Source organism: Physeter macrocephalus, chromosome 15 (assembly GCF_002837175.3).
Source record: "Physeter macrocephalus isolate SW-GA chromosome 15, ASM283717v5, whole genome shotgun sequence".
NCBI lineage: Eukaryota > Metazoa > Chordata > Mammalia > Artiodactyla > Physeteridae > Physeter > Physeter macrocephalus.
In genome coordinates this window covers 8,203,874-8,228,061 of record NC_041228.1, presented here as the reverse complement: position 1 = coordinate 8,228,061, position 24,188 = coordinate 8,203,874, and the positions used below count along the sequence as shown (strand labels likewise).

At 39.2% G+C, this 24,188-nt stretch overlaps 1 protein-coding gene across 1 annotated transcript in view; it reads right to left on the bottom strand.

Moving 5' to 3' along the window:
• DNAAF11 (dynein axonemal assembly factor 11) overlaps nt 1-24,188 on the bottom strand; it is a 75,911-nt gene that overhangs the window by 22,494 nt on the left and 29,229 nt on the right. The window contains exons 5-10 of the mRNA XM_007106424.3: nt 21,542-21,768; nt 16,337-16,528; nt 14,742-14,819; nt 11,650-11,715; nt 8,279-8,348; nt 7,160-7,255 (exon numbers count right to left, since the gene is read on the bottom strand). Of these exons, the coding sequence (XP_007106486.2) occupies nt 7,160-7,255; nt 8,279-8,348; nt 11,650-11,715; nt 14,742-14,819; nt 16,337-16,528; nt 21,542-21,768 (729 nt within the window). The remainder of the gene's footprint in view (nt 1-7,159; nt 7,256-8,278; nt 8,349-11,649; nt 11,716-14,741; nt 14,820-16,336; nt 16,529-21,541; nt 21,769-24,188) is intronic.

The window sequence follows — 24,188 nt, the reverse complement described above, 5'->3', positions numbered from 1 at the left end:
TGTGGTACATGACTTTTTTTGAATTATGGTTTTCTCAGGGTATATGCCCAGTAGTGGGATTGTTGGGTCATATGGTAGTTCTATTTTTAGCTTTTTAAGGAACCTCCATCCTGTTCTCCATAGTGGTTGTATCAACTTACATTCCCACCAACAGTGCCAGAGGGTTCCCTTTTCTCCACACCCTCTCCAGCATTATTTTCTCCCATTCTAAGAGTTGTCTTTTCCTCTTGTTTATGGTTTCCTTTGCTGTGCAAAAGCTTTTAAGTTTCATTAGGTCCCATTTGTTTATTTTTGGTTTTATTTCCCTTTCTCTAGGAGATGGGTCAAAGGGATCTTGCTGTGATTTATGTCATAGAGTGTTCTGCCTATGTTTTCCTCTAAGAGTTTGATAGTGTTTGGCCTTACATTCAGGTCTTTAATCCATTTTGAGTTTATTTTTGTGTATGGTGTTACGGAGTGTTCTAATTTCATTCTTTTACATGTAGCTGTCCAGTATTCTCAGCACCACTTATTCAAGAGGCTGTCTTTTTTCCATTGTATATGCTTGCCTCCTTCATCAAAGATAAGGTGACCATCTGTGCGTGGGTTTATCTCTGGGATTTCTATCCTGTTCCATTGAGCTATATTTCTGTTTTTGTGCCAGTACCATACTCTCTTGATTACTGCATCTTTGTAATATTGTCTGAAGTCTGGGAGCCTGATTCCTCCAGCTCCGTTTTTCTTTCTCAAGATTGCTTTAGCTATTCAGGGTCTTTTGTGTTTCCATACAAATTGTGAAATTTTTGGTTCTAGTTCTGTGAAAAATGCCATTGGTAGTTTGATAGGGATTGCATTGAATCTGTAGACTGCTTTGAATCGTAGATTGCTTTGGGTAGTATAGTCATTTTCTTAATGTTGATTATTCCGATCCAGGAACATGGTATATCTCTCCATCTGTTTGTATCATCTTTAATTTCGTTCATCAGTGTCTCATAGTTTTCTGCGTACAGGTCTTTTGTCTCCTTAAGTAGGTTTACTCCTAGGCATTTTATTCTTTTTGTTGCAATGGTAAATGGGAGTGTTTCCTTAATTTCTCTTTCAGATTTTTCATCATTAGTGTATAGGAATACAAGAGATTTCTGTGCATTAATTTTTTATCCTGCTCCTTTACCAAATTCATGTTTTTATCATAAATGGGTGTTGAATTTTGTCGAAAGCTTTTTCTGCATCTATTGAGATGATCATATGGTTTTTCTCCTTCAATTTGTTAATATGGTGTATCACATTGATTGATTTGCATATATTGAAGAATCCTTGCATTCCTGGGATAAACCCCACTTGATCATGGTGTATGATCCTTTTAATGCACTGCTGGATTCTGTTTGCTAGTATTTTCTTGAGGATTTTTGCATCTATGTTCATCAGTCATATTGGCCTGCAATTTTCTTTCTTTGTCACATCATTGTCTGGTTTAGGTATCAGGGTGATGGTGGCCTCGTAGAATGAGTTTGGGAGTGTTCCTCCCTCTGCTATCTTTTGGAAGAGTTTGAGAAGGATAGGTGTTAGCTCTTCCCTAAATGTTTGATAGAATTCTCCTGTGAAGCCATCTGGTCTTGGGCTTTTGTTTGTTGGAATTTTTTTAATCACAGTTTCAATTTCAGTGCTTGTGATTGGGTATATATTTTCTATTGCTTCCTGGTTCAGTCTCGGAAGGTTGTGCTTTTCTAAGAATTTGTCCACTTCTTCCAGGTTGTCTATTTTATTGGCATATAGTTGCTTGTAGTAATCTCTCATGATCCTTTGTATTTCTGCAGTGTCAGTTGTTACTTCTCCTTTTTCATTTCAAATTCTATTGATTTGAGTCTTTTCCCTTTTTTTCTTGATGAGTCTGACTAATGGTTTATCAATTTTGCTTATCTTCTCAAACAACCACCTTTCAGTTTTAGTTATCTTTGCTATCATTTCCTTCATTTCTTTTTCATTTATTTCTGATCTGAACTTTATGATTTCTTTCCTTCTGCTAACTTTGGGGTTTTTTTGTTCTTCTTTCTCTAATTGCTTTAGGTGCAAGTTTACTTTGTTTATTTGAGATGTTTCTTGTTTCTTGAGGTAGGATTGTATTGCTATAAACTTCCCTCTTAGAACTGCTTTTGCTGCATCCCATAGGTTTTGGGTCGTCGTGTTTTCCTTGCCATTTGTTTCTAGGTATTGCTTGATTTCCTTTTTGATTTCTTCAGTGATCTCTTGGTTATTTAGTAGTGTATTGTTTAGCATCCCTGTGTTTGTATTTTTTACAGTTTTTTTCCTGCAATTGATATCTAGTCTTATAGCGTTGTGGTCGGAAAAGCCACTTGATATGATTTCAATTTTCTTAAATTTACCAAGGCTTGATTTGTGACCCAAGATATGATCTATCTTGGAGAATGTTCCATGAGCATTTGAGAAGAAAGTGTATTCTGTTGTTTGTGGATGGAATGTCCTATAAGTATCAATTAAGTCCATCTTCTTTTTTTTTATTTTATTTTTTTTATTTTTATTTTTTTTTGTGGTATGCGGGCCTCTCACTGGAGCACAGGCTCCGGACGCGCAGGCTCAGCGGCCATGGCTCACGGGCCCAGCCGCTCCGCGGCATGTGGGATCTTCCCGGACCGGGGCACGAACCTGTGTCCCCTGCATCGGCAGGCGGACTCTCAACCACTGTGCCACCAGGGAAGCCCCATCTTCTTTAATGTGTCATTTAAAGCTTGTGTTTCTTTATTTATTTTCATTTTGGATGATTTTTCCATTGGTGAAAGTGGGGTGTGAAGTCCCCTACTATGATTGTGTTACTGCTGATGTCCCCTTTTATGGCTGTTAGCATTTGCCTTGTGTATTGAGGTGCACCTATGTTGGGTGCATAAATATTTACAATTGTTATATCTTCTTCTTGGATTGATCCCTTGATCATTACGTAGTGTCTTTCTTTGTCTCTTGTAACATTCTTTATTTTAAAGTCTATTTTATCTGATATGAGTATTGCTACTCCAGTTTTCTTTTGATTTCCATTTGCATGGAATATCTTTTTGCATCCCCTCACTTTCAGTCTGTATGTGTCCCTAGGTCCGAAGGACACAAGAGTGGGTCTCTTGTAGACAGCATATATATGGGTCTTGTTTTTGTATCCCTTCAGCCAGTGTATGTCCTTTGGTTGGAGCATTTAATCCATTTACATTTAAGGTAATTATTGATATGTATGTTCATATTACCATTTTCGTAATTGTTTTGGGTTTGTTATTGGAGGTCTTTTCCTTCTCTTGTGTTTCCTGCCTAGGGAAGTTCCTTTAGCATTTGTTGTAAAGCTGGTTTGGTGGTGCTGAATTCTCTTCTCTTTTGCTTGTCTGTAAAGGTTTTAATTTCTCTGTCAAATCTGAATGAGATCATTGCTGGGTAATTTTGGTTGTTTTTCCATTTCATCACTTAGAATATGTCCTGCCACTCCCTTCTGGCTTGCAGAGTTTCTGCTGAAAGATCAGCTGTTAACCGTATGGGGATTCCCTTGTATGTTATTAGTTGCTTCTCCCTTGCTGCATTCAATGTTTTTTCTTTGTATTGAATTTTTGATAGTTTGATTAATATGTGTCTGGGCATGTTTCTCCTTGGATTTATCCTGTATGGGAGTCTCTGTGCTTCCTGGACTTGATTGACTATTTCCTTTCTCATATTAGGGAAGTTTCCAACTATAATCTCTTCAAATACTTTCTCAGTCCCTTTCTTTTTCTCTTCTTCTTCTGGGACCCCTATAATTTGAGCGCTGGTGCGTTTAATGTTGTCCCAGAGTTCTCTGAGACTGTACTCAATTCTTTTCTTTATTTTTTCTTTAGTCTGCTCTGCGGTAGTTATTTCCACTATTTTATCTTCCAGGTCACTTATCTGTTCTTCTGCCTCAGTTATTCTGCTATTGATTCCTTCTAGAGAATTTTTAATTTCATTTATTGTGTTGTTCTACTTCATCTGCTGTGTATTTCTCTGTCTTCTCATTTTGCTTAACTTACTGTGTTTGCAGTCTCCTGTTCACAGCCTGCAGGTTCGTAGTTCCCATTGTTTTTGGTGTCTGCCCCCAGTGGGTAAGGTTGGTTCAGTGGGTTGTGTAGGCTTCCTGGTGGAGGGGACTGGTGCCTGTGTTCTGATGGATGAGGCTGTATCAGACACGGACAATTCCACAGTAGCAGAAGCCTAGACACACAAAACGGCTCAGTGGATGAAACTTCGGTACTTCAATTGTTTCAATCAATAGGAATTATGAAGATGTGAACTTTTAGTAACACATATTTTTAATAGTAAGTATAAGTGAAGTTAGAATTTTATTTTTTAACTTTTGATGACTTTTTAAATTTAATTTTTAAGAAAAAGCTTTTGTTCTTTGAGCTTTACAGTCTTACAAATACCTAACTCATGAGTGAAAAACAACTAATTCAGGGCAAGAAATAGCTACCTTTTAGGAGGAATAATGACAGAGGTATATAAAAGAAATGATAAAAGTAAATAAATTAATAATTAATAATTTAATAATTAAAAGGAATAATGATAGAGATAGCTTCACATCCATGTTACTTTTAGTCAGTAGTCTAAAATCTGAAAAAGTATATACCTCAAAGGAAAAAATGTTACGCATAGTTTCTTATTAAGAAAAAAAAGAACCATTATGATTCTATGTAAATTACCTCATCTTCAACCAAACACTTCTAAAATGCCTTTTCTTTTTTTGTTGTTGTTTTTGTGTTTTTTTTGCCTTTTCTTTAATAAGCCATTTTTTATACTTTTTACGTGTATTTAACATGAAGATTTAAATGGATATAAAGCCAAAAAGGATAGCGGAAATAGAATGTTGTATTCATTTAAAAGATTCATAAGCAGAGATAGCAGAGGTCTTCTGATCAACTGCTTGGCACCCTGTAAAAGGTACACAAATCATACGTCTTGATTTCCTTTTAGGAAAATAGCAGTTACCATTTAATCTTTGGCTTTTCAGTTAGAATGGAAATTTCAAAAATAAAAAAAGAAACAAGAATGCTGATGGCAGTATCATTCAAATGTCTCTGTTGAAACACTGAGGTCATTGAGTTATCGCTTAGATTTCCCTACAGGATATTCTAACTGGCGTAGAAGCATTTCCTTAATTTGCTGTAGTCAACAAGGACAATGTGATTCTTACAGTTGTGTTTGTTGTTTTATTGCTTGACAACAAATTGTATTTGCTGTCTTATTGCCTCAGAGTAAAAATACATAACTGATTACTCATAATCTGTTACAAAACTGGCTTTGGGAAAATGAAGGATTATTAAACCATTATAGAAACCTTATTGGTTAATCAAGTTTATAATCTTTGTGTCCCCCAGGTCCCTTTTCTTTCTCACAAGGAGAACCCCATGTTGACTGGTTTATCTACTCTTCCCCTTTGAAACCTGAGTGACTGGGGCAAAGCTGACCCTACCCCTAGCTCACGGGATGAGATAACAGTAACCAAACATAAAATAATAGGAACGAAGAAAGGACTACCATCTCTTTGGCCAGAGATTGGCTTCATTGTCCAGGGTTAAGCTCCTCAAGATTTGTTAGCCTCTTCAGCTAAATTACCCAGATCAGTCCAGAGGAGCTTTTATCCCGTGGTGATGGGAGAGGTCCTCTCTCTGGTCTTTCTCTGATTCTCTGTCTTTCCATTTTTGTGCAAAAGGTAAGAACGAGAAAGCAAGTCACCCCAGTTACTGCCAGTGCCCAGGTCAAGAAGGAAGCAGGTCTGAGTACAGACCTGAGTACAGAGCTAACATATCAAAAAGTGCCTGACCCTCCCCTGACTGGGCCCTCCCAACCTTCCGTATCTTGTTACAAGAGTTGAAACACTTCTTTACGGTTAAAGCCAATTCTCTTTGGGGTTTCTGCAGCTTGCAGCACAAAACATCCTAACTCATTCGTAGAGCCTGTATTGAGGAATCGGAATATTCCATATAGACAGATGAATTTTTTTTTTTAAAGTTTTATTTCCTTAAGTTCTCTCAGGGTTGTCATCTATCCATTTTAAGTCTGTTCAGGCTTCTAAACAGCTTCTGTCTCAGACATTCAGCTCTGAGATCAAAGTTAGAGTCTGAAAGTCAGCGGAGGGAACACTACCAGTCATTAGAAGTCAGCCATATCGAAAGTACACATACAGTTTTGTTCTCTACGTCCGTGAGTCTGTTCCTGTTCTGTATACAGATTCATTTGCATTATTTTTTAGATTCTACATATAAGTGATATCTTATAGCATTGTCTTTCTCTGTCTGACTTACTAAGCATAAGAGGGAGGGGGAGGGACAAATTAGGAGGATGTGATTAACAGATAAAAATTACTAACCATAAAATAGATAAGCAGCAGGGATTTACTACAAAACACAGAGAATTATATTCGTTATCTTATGATAACCTACACTGGAATGTAATCTGCAAAAAAAAACCCAAAAACAAAAAACAAATCACTTTGCTGTATACCTGAAACTAGCGCAATATTGTAAATCAACTATACTTCAATTAAAAAAAACTGAAAAAAATACATATACGACACTTCTCCCCCCAAATAAAAGACAAACAAGAGTTTTAGTTTAAAATACTATCTAGTCCGTATCATAAAAATAATACAAAGAGCGACAATGATGGCATCAATATTCATTGAGTGCTCACTATGCTATGAATTTTATGTATATTATCTTTCTTAACAGCGATATTAGGAAAAAGAGGCCCAGAACCAGGTTAATAACTTGCCCAAAGTCACGAATCTAGTAAGCTCAATATTGGGAAATCAATCACACTTTTTTAAGAGACCCAAGGCCTACCACATCTCCTTTCAAAGTTATTGGTAGGGAAGGTACTGATTACCATGTGCCGGGCATGCTCACGGCGCCTGTGATTTATGCACCCCTCCTCCACACTCTGGTCTGCCAGGTAGGAAGGCTGGCAGGCAGCTGCAAGTGGGAGGAGTTACAACAGTCACAGCGTCCTGGCTCCAGCTCTCTCTTCTCACAGGCCTTTGTAGGCCTACCGGAGCTGGTCCAAGGGGATTTCCTGGCTCTCTCAGCCAAAAAGACCTTGGCCACAGGTCATCAGGAGCCCTGGTAGGCCACGTTCCTCTAGGAACTTGAGACTCGAGCTTGATCCAAATGAGGTTACCTACCTTGGGCATGTAGACCACCAGATGCCCTGTTGTCTGAGCTCTTTTAGCACAGCTGCTGTCAGGTTTGACTTCTGCAGGAAGGACAAGCTGAAACGGCTGGAAGCAAACAGGAAGTGTGGAGAGTGAGTGCATATTACACGAGGGGGTTACTTTAAGAGGTGTTTTCATTACAAATTTAAGATTCACCATTTATTTAAAAAATCTGCTTAGGCTTCTTAGGAAAAAAGTAAAATATGGGCAATGCTTGATATGCATGAACTATTTTACCAATTTTTTTTTTTTTTTTTTTTTTTGCTGTACGCGGGCCTCTCACTGCCGCGGCCTCTCCCTTTGCGGAGCACAGGCTCCGGACGCGCAGGCCACTGCTGTGGCCTCCCCCGTTGCGGAGCACAGGCTCCGGACGCGCAGGCCCAGCGGCCACGGCTCACGGGCCCAGCCGCTCCGCGGCACGTGGGATCTTCCCGGACCGGGGCACGAACCCGTGTCCCCTGCATCGGCAGGCGGACTCTCAACCACTGCGCCACCAGGGAAGCCCTATTTTACCAATTTTAATTAATTGTCTGAGGAACAGTTAGTCACAAATCGTGACTGGTCCATTTATGAGAACATGGCTGATAAAGGATTTATAGATAAAACTTCTTGTCATAAAACATCAACATATTTCCATTTTAATGTCTTCAAGCTAACTGATATGAATGCTCAGAATCAGCAAAAAATACTATTTCAAAAGTGATAAAATTACAGTTGCTGCGAATGAAATCATTGACAATTTTAAGTGGGTATATTATTTAAATGGGTATATTATTTTAAACCGGTACATTATTTAAATATAATTTCAAGCATAGGCTACCCATACATGACCATCTTATCAGCTCTGAAAAAAGTACTAACAAAACAGACACAGGTTAAAAATACAAATTTTATCAAGGCACATAATGGTCAGCAACCATTCCTGCTGCATACCACTCCCGTCGTTTAAAATCGTGTGTCTCAAAGAACAGCACTCTGACTGGGTTTCTCTTTTTCTATTTTAAAATTACTTAAATCTGTTTTGAGGCAAGCTCGTTTGATTCAAGGCTGAGCGTCTGAAACGGGAACAGCCTGTGGGGTTACACTTACCTTTCCTTTGACCATCACTCGCACATAAGTCGGCTGTACATCAACATCGATTAAAGAGGTGTCCATGTACCTTCAAAATTCAACAACCGAGTCTTATCATTTTCAAAACCATTTAAAGAAGTGTAAATACAAAGTCCCACTTAAGGGACCATTTTACGTGAAGAAAGTTTACAATTTCCATGCTAAACAGGTCTTAGAATATTCATCTTAAATTAATGCCCAGATCGCCGGAAGTTCAATATATCATCAATTTCATTTTTAGACCCACAAGTACACTTGGCATTGATTGCCCCGTACCCCAAAATATCTGCGGCCTGAAACACCAGAGGTTTGCAGAAAATGGCTTGCCATGCTCTTTCGTGAATATTTTATTTTAAGCCCCTAAGGCTGACTTGAATAGCCAGGAATGCTGAATCCACTAAGCTCCTGCGTCCTTAGGGCTCTCGATTCCCTGCAGCTGTTCTACAGCTGCCCCATCCTACCTCTCCTGGAAGACTGGCTCTGCATGCACATCCTGCCCAACAAGCCCAGCCCTCTCCTTCTACGGCAGTGACCTCAGGATTGGGGGCAATTGTTCTCCTATACTTCATGAGCAGAGGGAAGGGTTAGACTCCACATCACTCGTTAAAATAAGAAGTTTGGCCAAATGATTATTTTTATACGTGTTAAAATATTTGAAAACGCAGCGATGATTCAAAAATCACAAACATTACGGCAGGTAAGACGATACAGGGGTGACAGGCTTGTGAGGACTGATTCCACCTTCCCCTTCCTGCTTTATTACCCTGGACCACATTCCTCAAGATTTCTAAGCCTCTGTCTCCTCACCTGTAAAATGAGGATACAAATAGTGCCTATCCCCTAAGATTGCTAAGACGACACATGCACCATGCCTCATACATAGCTAGTGGTAATAAAGCATTGTTACAATTAATGAAAAATTAAAATAATAAAAAGTAGAGTCAAGTTTTCCTACAACTTCATGTTTATTATCTACCACTTTAACTATGGACTACAGATTCTTTTTTGTGCTTAGGGCCGCCTAAAGTTCCTCTGCCCTGACCTACAAGGGTTTTGCATGTGCTGTTTTCCTCTGCCTAAAATAATCTTCTACCATTCCTTTGTAGAGCTCGCTACATCTTACCCTTCAGTTTTCAGTGCTCACATCTCTGGCTTTCCCTTTTGCCCCAGCCATCCCCTACACCGCCAACCACCAGACTACACACACCATTGTTCTCCATCCCTGAACTCTGTCCTTTTCCTGTACGGCGTTCTTCTCCTTTTGTAATGACCTATTAGATGTCTGCCTATGTACTGTCTGCCATCCCCACTGGGCCGTACACCCAGGAGAGCAGGGACTGTATTCAGAACAGGCTGGTTACAGTCTCCCAGTGCCTGGCATGTAGTAGGTATTCTACAGCTATTGGAGGAATAGAAGCAGGAAGCATACATGAATGAATGAACTTTCACGCATACGTCCATGTGCCAATGAAGATAACAAGGAATTTCAGTGTAATAGTTTGGACAGAATCACGGGAATGGAAGGCTTTTTCTACTTAGACAGGAGAAATATCACCAGTCCTTGAAAAGGTACATGCATGGGGAAATGAGGAAAGTTTTCATTTGAGTATTAATGTTAACTAGCTAATCGAGCTAAAAGGAGAAAGAGGTACACCTTCACTGAATGCCAGCAATCAGGCCTAAAAATGGAAAGGCCTTCAAAGGATGAAAAAGGGAATGTTTAACAGGAAAACAGCAGAAAGGGAAGCTCAGGGAGTTGGAGGAACAGAGAATATCCAGTCAGCTGGAGGAGGGCTGGAATGGAAGGCAGCTCTTCTTAAGGGCAGGTGGCCTGGCAGCAAGTGGCAGAAAGACTGCTGGAGGCGCGGGAGACGCAGCTGAGTGTGGGAGGGGGAGCTGCACCGAAAGCCGCCCCCATTCACGCCGGCCAAAGATGGACACAACCCAGGTGGCCACCCGTGGGTGAGCGGGTAAACAAAAAGGTGGTCTCTCCGTTCAATGGAATAGTATTCGGCCACGAATATGCTACAACAATGGATGAACCCTGAAGACATTATACTGAGTGAAAGAAGCCAGACACAAAGGCCAGATATGATTCCATTTATATGAAATATCCAGAATGGGCAAACCTATGGAGACAGAAAGCAGATGAGTGGTTGCCAGGGGAAGGAGGGAAATGAAGAGTGACTGCCTAAGGGGTATGGGGTTTCCTTATGTGTGAGAAAATTTCCTGGAAGTAGATAGTGGTAATGGTGTCGCAACACTGTGAATTTACTGAATGCCACTGAGTTGTACAATTGAAAGGGTTGAAATGGTGAATTTTAAGTTATGTGTATTTTATCACAATTAAAGGAACAAAGTTGGACCTAAGACTGAGGGTTCACAGTCTGGCTTCTCCAATTACCATGTTTACTTTCACAAGACTCCGCCCTGCTTGGGTAATTCCAGGATAACAATCTCTCCCACGCCACTGGGTTACTGAGAAATTAAATGAGATAGAGCATGTAATAAAATCCCTCAAAAATAGAAATGCCTTTATTACAACTCATGAATGTAAATGTTCATTGATTCCATCATCAGTAATCATTCATTCATTCATCCATTTACTCCTGTACTTATTGAGCTCCTAACCGGTGTCAGGCACTGTTTTAGGTGTTAGAGACATAAAGAGGTAGGGACAAACAAAACGACGTTTCTGCCTCAACTACACATTTTTCAAAATACAGGTAAATTGAGAGTTTGTCAGGTAGAAATAAAAAAGCAGGGAGAGGTGGAAGGACGTGCTGAGGCAGGGATGGTACTGGTCTGTACTGGATGGTGAGGCAGAGAGGCCTCTATAATAAAGTGACATCTGAATGGAGGCCTGAAGGGCACGAGGACACCTACGGCAGAGTGACACATGCAGAGGGCACAAGGACAAAAGTACTGGGGCATCGGTGGGTCTGAAAGGGCTGGAGAAGCAGAAAGGTCCTGAACGTGGATCCTGAAATCATCAGGATAGAGGAAGTGAGCCAGGACCTGGAATCTTCAAGGAGGGAGGCAGATGGCCCGGGTGTCTTTAAATGACTTCAACAAGGAAGCGTGGGAGGTGACACAGGCTGATGGTGTGAATGTCACAGCTGTGGACAGTGGTGGGTTGGGGGAGAGCAGCTGTCAGGATGCGGGGGTGAGGGGTAAGCAAGCAGGGAGCGCAGGGCTGAAACCAGTCAGGATGTAGGACGTGGCCTGGGAAGACGCGGCAGCCGGTGATAAAGAGGCCGCTGTTCATGTTTAAGAACTCAAGGGGCTGTGACTGAGAATGAAAATAGCAAGAAATGCCACGAAATAAATGCATAATAAAATGTCTTTACCTATATACAGCCAGGTCCAGGACGATCTGGTTATGCTTTTCATCATCTCTCAAAGAGAAGTCAAGCCTAAGGAATAATCCATTTGGGGGGGAAAAAAGAGGATGTCTTTAGTGATACTTTATAGATAACCCCATCCCAGTATCAAAAGAAAATGTGATAAAAACTATGTCATAATCTTCAACGACAAACTAATTTCGGTAGCTGGTCAATAAAATCTGTTAGTTTAAAGATTTCAACAGAAACCTACAACATATTCATAAATTATTCCTGTTTACATTGTTTCAACATGAGAATCCTAAACTACATTGAAAAAAAAAAATAGCATCGTGCAGAGACAGAGACACCTGGTGGTTAAAGTTTTCTTTTCCATTTCATTCGGGTTTGCTGGAAGCAAACTAAAACACGGAATTATTGATGGGGAATTACATGTTGCATTTGCTTGCCCTTATCCAGCATTCCACTCCTTCAGTTTTAAGCAGTCTTGCCTTTTTTGCTTCTCCTTTCGTTGGTGACCTTTCCCTAGCCCCCGGAAATGCTGAGATGCTGCCCATGATCTATCACTTCCATTTTATAGAAGAAGAAACAGGCTCAGAGAAGCTGACGTAGCTGGGAAAGAGGTCATGTGAGCCTTGGAGGCAGGATTTCAAATCTCTGAGTCTTTCAACTGTGCCCCGAGATTGAGTCCTAGGCACAACTTCCATTCTGTCCATGTACTGCTCAGAATTACCTGGTCAATTTTATTTTGACTATTTCACTTATCATATCATTCTGCAAAGTACAATTCCCCAGCAATATTAAGGAACGTAGGCTAAGTTGTTTGGAGGAATGTAACATTAGCCCTAGGTTTGGCTGCCAGCAGGAGGTCTGCTTGTGGCCGTCGCTCTCACTGCTTTCAACACTCCCGCCAGGCGGGACCTCTTCAGGTGCTCAAATGACCCATGCATTCTTGATCTCATCTCTGGGGCTTTTCTATATGCTTTCCCCTCTGCCTTGACTGCTTATTCCCCCACTTTCCAGGCACCAACTTAAACTCTCCCTTCGTATATCTCTTGAAAGGTAATTTCCGGGAGGTTTTCTATGGCAGAGACTGATACTCCCCACTCTCTGCTCCCCCTTTATCCATAGTAACAGGGTCCCTGATTTTAATGAGGAATATGGCTCTGCAGGGTAAAGACCACATTCCCCAGCCTCCCTGGCAGCTAGATGAGATCATGTGATTTAATTCTGTAAAGAAAATGTGGTTTGGTGCTTTCCAGGAATTTTCCTTAAGAGAGGGGGTGTGTGCCATCTAACAGGCTATTGCAACCATCCAGGCAAGAGCAGGCTGACTTCCGCTAAGGTGGTGGCAATGGAGTGAATGAGAAGGGGTGGGATTCTGGTAATTCTGAAGGAAGAGCTCACTGATAACACGGGGGAGAGAAGAATTGAGGATGAATCCGAGGTTTCGGTCTTGATACCCAGTGGATGCTCACTCCTGAGCTGGAGGACCCCGAGGACCTGATGGTAAATGGTTGTGGGGATAGAAGTGAGGATGTCTGCTTTAGCCACGATAAGCCTACGACACCTAGTTTATATCCACACAGGAGAGCAGATAGCTAGCTGCATATACAAGTCTTGAGCTCAGGGAAGAGGTTGGGTCTGGCTGTAAGGAACGGAAGGAGAGTGTTGAAATCCTGGGATTTGGTGAGATCTCGAAAGAGTGAATGTGGAAAGAGAAGATAGCTGAGGAGTTTGCCTCAGAGCACTCAGGAGACAAGACGGAAAGGATCCAGCAAAGCAGAAGAAGATGAGAAGGTAGTAGCGTCAAAGAATCAGAAGCAAAGGGAAGAACCTGTTTGGAGAAGGAAAGTATGATCAATCTGGGCAAATCAGTTAGGTTAAGTAGCTGGCTGAGATCTGAAAAGATATGACTGAATATAGAAATGATATGAACATGGAATATAAAAACGATGGGACTGCAGAAGCTTCTGTGGTCTCACTAGGGGCACGCAGAGCCCAGAGGGTCTCCCTCAAGCCCTGCTGTAGCCTGAAGAGAGACAGTCTCCCCACTAGATTTTTAAGTTCCTTGAAGGCAGAAATCTGTCATATTCACTTCTGTATCCCCAGGGATTAGCATCATGTGTTGTGCTGCATTCATGACTTCTGGATAAAGAATGTGTGTGTGTGTGTGTGTGTGTGTGTGTGTGTGTGTGTGTGGTGGGGTGAGGTGGAGGTGAGATTATGAACTTGGTCATGGAAACCACTAGAAATGGGCTATCATGGGCAAGTCAGACACACCACCTATTACCTATGTGGCCTTGGGCAAGTCATTCACCTCTCAGTTCAAGTTTTTGACCTGTGAAGAAGAAATACTGCCTACCAAACAAGACTGCTGTGAAGGTGACGTGAATGACGCCTAGGAGTGATTTGGGACAGCACCTCTTCTATTATGGTAACAGCACAGCAAACGAAATGATCAAAGTAAACAGGTTTTGAGTAATGAAGCCAACATGATTTGAGTTCGTAGGCTTTTGACCTGTATTTTGACTAGAAAAGGCCTTTTCTGCCTGCTTTCTAGTTTTAAATTTTAAAACAGCTAGATACTACCATACATGAGGATTTCCAGTTGGAATATTTTTCCTCTCTCATCAACTCCATTGAGGTATTTATATCAATTTCTTTCCTTAGCTCTCGAATGCTTTGCAGATGTGTTCCAGAGTATAAAGTAGGTGTATAGGAGATTTATCAGTATCCTCAGCCAGCTTGTTCATGGCAGAGTTTTAAAAATTAAGAAACACAACAATAATGCACTTGGAATTTTCAGGCATAAAACTGTACATGGTTCAAAGTTTCAGGAGACACAGAAATAACTAAGATTTCCATATGTCAAGGTCATGTTTTGGATGCCAAGAAAATGAAATATAACATTACACACTTGAAAGCATAATGATGTTCTGCTTTCAAATACACACAAAATGACATTCTTATTAGGCTCATCAAGTTTGTTAAGAGTGGTAAGATATATTCTCTGCAGAGCAAACGTGTCATTGAAACCATCGTATGACCAACACCACACATTCTGCTTCTTTAAGTCTCCACTCAGCCTCACTTACTTGGGCTCATTTACATTCAGGGCTCGCCCATTCTCAGAGATCAGCACCCTGGGTGGTTTCACTTTCTTCTTTTTTTCACTTAATATTAGGGGTAGGTGGGAAGAAGGGGCAGGAGAGAGAAAAAAATAAACAAAGATAATATAAAAGCAATTAATATGCGAAAGAGTTTAAGAAAAATTAATCAGGTATTTGTGAATACATCAGCAATTCACTGGGATGAAGTCCATTGCTGGGAACTGACAATCGAGCCAAATTTCTGTGTAATTATATCTATATCTGTAAAGGGAAAATGTGACCAAGACGATTTGCCAGATAATTCGAATGGGGGAGAAATCTCCTTTTCATGAAATAGCCACGAATATTTAAATGAGTCTATTTTATGCATGATTTACTCAGCTAACTGTTAATTCTCCATTTGTGTATACATCTTCTACTTTAGTTAAAATTACAGTTTTTAAAATGCCAAACAGAATCTATTTTATAGAAATAAAAATACCAGTACACAGGATCTACATAAAAGGATGTCTATCACAGCATTATCTGCAGTGGCAAAACCTTGGAACCATCAGGAATGTCCATCAATGGAGGAGTGATTGGATTGACTGTGGTACATTCATGCCATGAAATATTTTGCAGCTATTGAAAAATGCGTTCACTCTTTACCTACTCATCTAGAAAGTTACAGAAAAGTGCTGATGATGATTTAGTGAGAACAAATACAGAAAATATGTCCACTTTTGTTTTTAAGAAAAGACCCTCAATCCTACGTTTGCAGAAATCATTTATATGATTGCAGCAGGTGGAGGAAGTTCTGGTAGGATGGACCCAAGCCTGCTAACTCTTATTACCATGAAGGGGCAGAGATAGGAGGAAAATAAATGGAGCAAAGAGGAAAGATTCATGGAATAACATGAAAGAAAATGTAGAACATAAATTCTGTTTATTTAAACACTTACTGAAAATATATAAAAACTTTAAAAAGGCATATAGGGACAAGCTCTAGAAGATCAGATGGACAAATCTGTTTAAATGACAGAACTGCAGGCAATTCTTTGTCTTGGATTTCTGTTGTTCTTTTTTTTTTTTTTCTGTTGTTCTTTTAATACAGATTTTCTGTCATTTAACTTTATTTTATAATGTAAATTTATTCACATTTTTCTGGATCTTAAGCTGGGTTCTCAGGTCCAATTAAGTTCATGTTTCCATGAACTACATTATTCTCCATGACACAGGACAATTAGAGGGCATTCAGAAGAGGAAAACATCTCAGGAACCCATTAGATCGTGTAGACTACAGCACACTGAACAGAATAACCTGGATAACTAGTATCTGTAAACCAGACCATGCTCTTATTTGACACATTTAAAGTTGTTAAAAAGCTAAGGGCATAGAAACAAAACCCTACCTAAAATGCCACGATTCATGACATTCTAAAGAAGGGTTAGTGGATAACACTTCAACAAAAAGCTGAAATTAGAAAAAGCAAAGTCTGTGTGTGATAGCTAACACAGATTTAATACAGATAATGGGTAAAACAAGGTACAATCATGAAAATATACTCCATCACTCTCAATGATAGGATAAAATGGAATACCTTAATTTTTCTTGGTCTTTCCGTTGTTTTTCCATATGTCTCAGAGTTTCCAATCTAGATTCAGGAGTATACAAAGAGGGCTTATTCCAGAATTCCAGGTCATCTTCAACGTTGTCTAATTTCTTTTTCTTACATTCCCCTTCTTGTATTTCTGGTGCCTGGACGTTGTCTTTGCTCTCTTCAGAAGATGGGCTAGAAAAGAACACAGGGCACGTTAAAACTAATAATAATGGACGTCTGAGTTTCATCCTGAATGCTGCCCCTTAAATATCTCTATTTTGTGTGTGTGTTATCGTCTTACCTTTGAATGACAAAATGTGTCTGAAAGAGAGCCTATCTGAGCCAAGTTGGACGAAATTGGTGCCCCAGCATTGGGGCCGGCCCACCTCATCTATCACCAGGAATATTGCAGTAATCAGGTTCAAGGGTTCATAGACCTGGCCGATGTGAGTCACCTGCGGAGCTTTATACACAGTACGGATTCCTGGGCTCCCACCAGAGTCTCTCCAGTTGATTTGAAGTGGGGTCCAGGACCCTTGCTTTACAATATTTTGCAGGAGGTTCTGATGATCTGACAAACTCAGGGACCACTGGGCCTTAGCCGTCACCCCACCTCCAGTCTTGCACCCTTCAATTCCATCCTCCACCCTGCTCCCAGAGGAATCTTTCTAAAAAATTTAATCATATTATTTCCAGGCTCTTTAATGATTCTCTACCTCTAAAATTCTCCAATGGGATATATGAGATCGCCTATGGTATGGCCTCTAACTACTCCATTTTTCACGGATAACTTTGGATTTTGTAGCTTTATATGGCAATGGTGCTCTGCTCTCTTTTTTATTCATGCTTTGTGGACTGTCAGAGAATTACATGATGTCTCTGTATGGCATCAAATAAGTATTATATGATATTCAACATTCATTCAACATGGATTCAAGTAATATTTATTGAGTGTCTTTCTGTGTGCCAGGCACCAGAGAGACAGCGCTAGTCAAGACAGACAGCAACACTACTTACAGGAGACTCTGTTCCAGCAGAGAGAAAAGGACATCATTCAAACAGTACACAATTAGGATAGGCTCTCTCCCCTCACCTCTCCCTAGAATATGCTCTGTTACAAAATGACATTAAATGAAAACATCTACAGGAAGCCTTTAGTACCAAGTATGGCAAATAGTAAGTACTCATTAAATGTTAGATTTTGTTATTGTTGTTACTGAAATGAGATGACACAAAATGCTCATTTAGTTGACCTTCAAATAAGATGCTTTTTGAAAGGAGGGACAAAAACTACCAGAATATGAAATTTAAATAGTATAAACGGAACACAGTAAAATCTGCTTAGATACCTTACATATTATAAAATGCAACTAGACAGTTTTACAAGCAAAATAGAGCAAATTACTGAAAATAAATGCTTTGCCACATAGCTATGGTTCTTTACAGTACTAGGAAAAAAACAATCTATTAAGGGAATCTGTAATATTCTACAGTATTTTAGCTAATGGTCACTGAAATAATTGGTTTCATTCTCATTAAAAAAGTTTTGTTTGGCAAACAGAAACAAACTCACAGACACAGAAAACAAACTTATGGTTACCAAAGGGGAAAGGTCGGGGGAGGGATAAATTAAGAGTTTGTGAGACAGATACACACTACTATATATAAAATAGATAAACAACAAGGATCTACTATGTAGCACAGGGAACTATATTCAACATCTTGTAATAAGCTATAATGGAAAAGAATTTGAAAAAGAATATATATATAACTGAATCACTTTGCTGTACACCTAAAACTAACACAACATTGTAAATCAGCTATACTTCAATAAAAAATTGAAAAAAAGATATGTGGACAAAGTGAGTTTGTTCTAGAAATTCAAGGATCGTTTAATATTAAAAATCTATTAATGTTAATTCAACACAACAACAGGAAAACATGATTATCTCAATAGATGCAGAAAAAGCATTCAATAAAAATCCAGTATCCATGATGATAAAAGCTGTTCATCAACTTGGAATAAAAGAAAACTAACTTAATTCTACCAAAGCCTCACAGGAATCATTATACTTAATGATGAGGAATTGGAAACATTCATTTAAAAGTCAGGAACAAGATAACAGGTACCCATTCTTACTGCTATTATTCTACCCCGTACTGGAGGCTCAGCAGGCACCATAAAAAATAAAAAGCAGAGGTAGAAGGATTGGAAAAAAATTTTAAGTTGCTGTTTATTAAAAAAGTGGGTTTTTCTACATAGAAAACACAGGATAATCTACAGACTAACTGTTGCATCTTTTTAAAAAGTTCAGCAAGATTGCATAATACAGTATCAGTACACAGAAACCATTTGTCTCTATATGCATCAGAAAGACCCAATTAAAAGCCTTTTTTTTTTTTTTTTTTTTTTGTGGTACGCGGGCCTCTCACTGCTGTGGCCTCTACCGTTGTGGAGCACAGGCTCCGGACGCGCAGGCTCAGCGGCCATGGCTCACGGGCCCAGCCGCTCCGCGGCATGTGGAATCTTCCCGGACCGGGGCACGAACCCGTGTCCCCTGCATCGGCAGGCGGATTTTCAACCACTGCGCCACCAGGGAAGCCCTAAAAGCCTATTTTTAAAATCCCATTCTACAAGATACTTAGAAATAAATCTAATAAGAAATGGTGTAAAACCCTTATAGAGAAAAATTATAAAAACTTATTGAAGGATTCAGAAGAAGGTCTAAATAAATAGAGCTATTACAAAGTTCAGCAAGGAAAGAATCAATGTCCTGAAGATGTCAACCTTCCCCTTATTAACATGTAAACTAAATGCAATTTCAATCAAAATTACACTAGGGATCTGGGGGGAATTTGAATGGCAGATTCTAAAATTCTCACAGAAGAGTAAAAAAGAGTCAAGAAGAGCCAAGATAATTTTGAAACACGAAAATATTTCCTACCAAAGATCAAGATTTATAGAGATTGAAACCATGTGGAGGCACTCCCATGGAGGAGTCCAGAGAGCCCAGAAATGGGCCCATGAATCACGAGAAGAGGGTATATAATACGGGAGAAGAATAGCACTTTAATCAATGGGGCACAAACAAACAAACCTGTGTGGGAAGTGATTAGCACCCTACCCCACACTGCTGTGAAGTTATTCCAGTTAGACAGATATGACACTGGGGTATTGAAAAATTTCATAAACAAGATCAGAAAGTATAAACATAAGTTTAACTACATTAAGACTTCTAAATTCTATAAAACAAGCACTTATCAAAATTAAACACAAGTCACAGACAGAGAGAAGACACTTGCAAAGCTCATAAGGACTAAAGAATTTGCATCTAGACTATAAAAGAACTATACATTAATAAGAAAAAAAGTACAACTTATTTAAAATAGGCAGAGGTCTTGAATAGAAGAAATCTGAATAGCCAATAAACATATAAGAAGACATTTAAGATACTGAAACTCACTCGTAATTCTAGAAATTCAAATTAAAACATTAGATGCTATTTAACAACCAACTTGATTATCCAATGTTTTAAGAGATCACATTATCCACTACTGGCAAAGATTAGGAACTCTCCTATACTGCTGATATATGAGTTAAAATCAGTACACTTTAAAAAACAATTGGGCAACGCATATAAAGTCGAAAAGATGTTTATAATTAATATGTAGCAATTGCTGAATACACTACAGAAACTTCCATACTTGCACAAGGAGATGTGTGCACCATTGTCTGAAAAAAACAAGAAAGGGAAAACCACAGATTGTTGGCGCTGGTGCATATTCTGATTGGTCAGGAATAAAGAATTGCTGCTAAATATTTTGAATATCACCTCTGGGATAAACTGTGATTTATTCATTTGATGGAATTTTATTCCACAGTTAGAATGAATGAACTAGTTCTATGTGTCTTCATATGCATAAATCTCAAAAACATAATACTGAATGAAAAGCAAAGCTGTAGAAAGATATTCATGCTAAAAAAAAACAACAACATGAAACTACTCTTGTTTAAGGAGGCATAATCAAGTAGTAAATACATTACAATATGGATGGGATCAACATTATATCAAACACATTCTAACTTTAGGATGGTGGACACCATGGAGGATGAAAGGAGGAGTGGGGTGGGGGAGAAATACTTAAGGAGCGTCTCCTCTATTGATATTTTATTTCTCATTTAAAAATTAAAGATCCAGGGACATCCCTGGCAGTCCAGTGGTTGAGATTCTGCGCTTCCGCTGCGGGGCGTGTAGCTCTGAAACCTGGTCAGGGAACTAAGATTTTGCGTGCTGTGTGGCACGCCCGAAAAAAAAAAATAATGAAATGAAGTGAAGTGAAATGAAATGAAATGAAATGAAATAAGATCCAAAGCAAACATGCAAACTATTGATATTTATTATTAAGCTGCCTATTTATTTTTTTAACATTTATGTACATCTGAAATATTTTATAATTATTATTTTCTCAAGCTTAAGAGATTCTGTTACAAAATATTTAAAGCTTTTGTTGTATGGAATCAAATCACCTGACTATAGGTGCAATTCCCTTAAAATAAGCAAGCATGAAAAATTCATGCTTGTAAAAATGACCAATTAATCGCATTAAAGATGTATTCATTACATAATTCACAAAACAGAACATCTTATGATGTAATCAAAATTACTCAATTTATAATAATGTGATTTGCATTTTTCTAAAATATTCCTACTTTATAAATCGAAGTACACCTGTTACTATATCTTTCCTGTGCATCTTTTAGAGAGATTTGTCTGAAGATAATTTCAGATGCAAATTAAAGTTGCTAGTTCGAAAAGGCTTTAAGGGAGGCAAGTCTCACAGAATTGTCACAAACAATGGGATGATCATACATCGTCTTCACCCAAAATTCACATCATAATTTATTCTTCAAATCAGTTGTCTGGAATATAAGTGAAACTGTGAACACCTTGGGAAGAGAACTTTTTACCACAAGTTAACTAGAAAGTACACTCTATTAAGTTACATAGAGTAGTATTTAGTGGTTTTTCAATGTTCTTTCCTGCATTGTGGTAACATACAGGCCTTCACAATAGGAAATGAAAGGCTTTTTATTTCTGCTTTTTGGTTTTGCCTTGTTGTTTTTACTCATACTGTACAAGTAAGAAGTAAATAAAACAGAAGGACATTGACAATTTTTAAAAAGAAAAACCAAAAGTTACATACAGAGTAGCACTGATGTCTGTGTACCAACGTCCATCAAAGCCTGTGTGCCTTCCCTCCCTCTCGCCTTCGTTTTCCTCCTCCTGCAGTTTCCTCTGAGCCTCTTCCTTGTCCTTGGCTCGTCTGAGGCAGTAAGCTTTCTCCTGCTCTCTGATTTGTTGTTCAACTACTGGAAAGTCCTGTAATGCCTGAATCCTTTCTGAACGCTCAATTTCTTTACCATCCAACCACTGGAATAAAAAACAGCCAATACAGTGCATTTATTCAAAAGTCACAATCTGAATCAGCCCCAAGCAGACTTTGCTTGCAAGGTGAGAAATAATAAATTATGCACCTTAGTGATATGGAATTAAAAGCAAAGTAACTAATGGGAAACATCAGAAACTTTGATCTAAATCAATGTTTACTTCATACAGTTAACACAGTTTACAAAGTATCTTTACTGGTAATAATAATACGTAGGTCTCCTGCTGAAGCTGACTGTTAATGACAAGCTCCCAGAATATAGTAACTTTATAACTGCGCACTATGTAAAGATTTTCCGTGCCTCAAGTCAAGTCCCAAATGCTCTCTACGAAAAAGGGCCTTGTACATCACACAAAATTGAGCTCTACTGCAAATGAGCCCATGTTCTACCCTTGACAAGACACGTAGAGTGTATAATTAATTCTTATGGTCACTGTTGTCATCTGGTACCTCTGTAGGGATTGTTCCAAATTGAAATATTAAAAACACCAACCCAAAATCTGAAGGTTCAAAGCTGCTAATTTAGAGATGCCTACTTATTTACTGAGCCTTCTTCTACAAAGAGAGGTGAGGTATTTAGAAAAGTGTGGTAGGCAGAATAATGGTCCCCCAAGAATGTCCACTTTCTAATCCCTGTGAATGTTACCTTCCATGGTAAAAATGACTTTGCAGATGCGATGAAGTTAAGGATGTTAAAATGGGGAGATTATCCTGGATTATCTGGGTGGGCCAGATGTAATCACATGGGTCTTTATGAGGGAAAGAAGGCAGCAGAAGTGTCAGGGTCAGAGTTAGGGAGAGGTCTGAAGATGCTACACAGCTGGCCTTAAAGATGGAGGAAGGGGCAGGGACTCAAAACTGCAGGCACCCTCTAGAAGCTGAGAAATGCAGGGAAACAAAATTTCCTCTGAAGCCTGCAAAAGGAGCAGAGTCTTGCCAACACCACAATCTTAGATTCTGACCTCCAAAACAAAGAGGATATATTTGTGTTGTTTTAAACCACTGAGCTGTGGTCATTCATTACCACAGCAAAAGGAAACTAACACAAACAAATACAAAACACACAAAGATGGAGTTAAATATGAATTTAAAAAAATTATCAGGAGCAGTTATGGGCTTCCCTGGTGGTGCAGTGGTTAAGAATCCACCTGCCAATGCAGGGGACACGGGTTCAAGCCCTGGTCCGGGAGGATCCCACATGCCGCGGAGCAACTAAGCCCGTGCGCCACAACTACTGAGCCTGCGCTCTAGAGCCCACGAGCCACAACTACTGAAGCCCACGCGCCTAGAGCCCGTGCTCCGCAACAAGCTCCGTAACAAGAGAAGTCACCGCAATGAGAAGCACGCACACCGCAACGAAGAGCAGCCTCCACTCGCCGCAGCTAGAGAAAAGCCCGCGTGCAGCAACAAAGGCCCAACGCAGCCAAAAATAAATAAATAAAATAATAAAATAAATAAATTAAAAAATAATAAAAAATAAAAATTATCAGGAGCAGTTAATTTAAAATCAAAATTATAATGTCACTATTTGGAAAAAAAAATAATTTAAAGTAGGTTTTGGTCATAAGAACTCATATGACTGCTGTAGATGGGAGGCAGAATTGGCTCTGAGCTTGCTGGAGGCCAAAGCGAAACAGAAAAACACCATCGGTGAAGCGATTTTTGCTGTCTTTACTGAGAAAATATACTCGTTTCTAGCTTCTCTCTAATACTTAGTTCTAAAACACATTTCTAAAGTAGAGTTTCTTGGTGGAGATCTTGAGAGCTGTCACGCATTGTTTCTGTAGCAACATGTCCATACATAACAGACTTCACAAAGCTGTCTCTTCGAAGATCCTTCAGTGAAAGGTGAGGCCATAATGATAACATCCAATTCAATAAAACCTATTATTTAAGGGGATAAGTAATTGTGGTCTAAGTACTCAGCCTTTTTTTTGGTAATTAACCTAGTTTAAGCTAGGGTTAAGATCTAAGCAATTCTGGGACTGTGGTTAAGACTCAGAACTTCCACTGCAGGGGGCGCAGGTTCGATCCCTGGTCAAGGAACTAAGATCCCACATGCTGCGCAGAGCAGCCAAAAAAAAAAAAAAAAAAAAAAAAAAAAGATCTAAACAATTTGGAAAATTCTGGATAAATATAAGTTCTTCACTGGAATTTTGATGAACATTGCGAAGAAGGTGATATATTCTCTTACCTGTATCTGGGATGTAAGGATTTAAGTATTAATTTTATATATATACATGTATAGTATTATATATAATATATATATATATTTCCTTATACTTGGGTTAAATAAACATTGATATAATTTAGACCTACTGTTTCTAAAAGATTATGACCAATAAACCCCTTGTCACCAATACAGGCAGGAAGCAGAAGACCTCATACTGGGAACTGATGACAA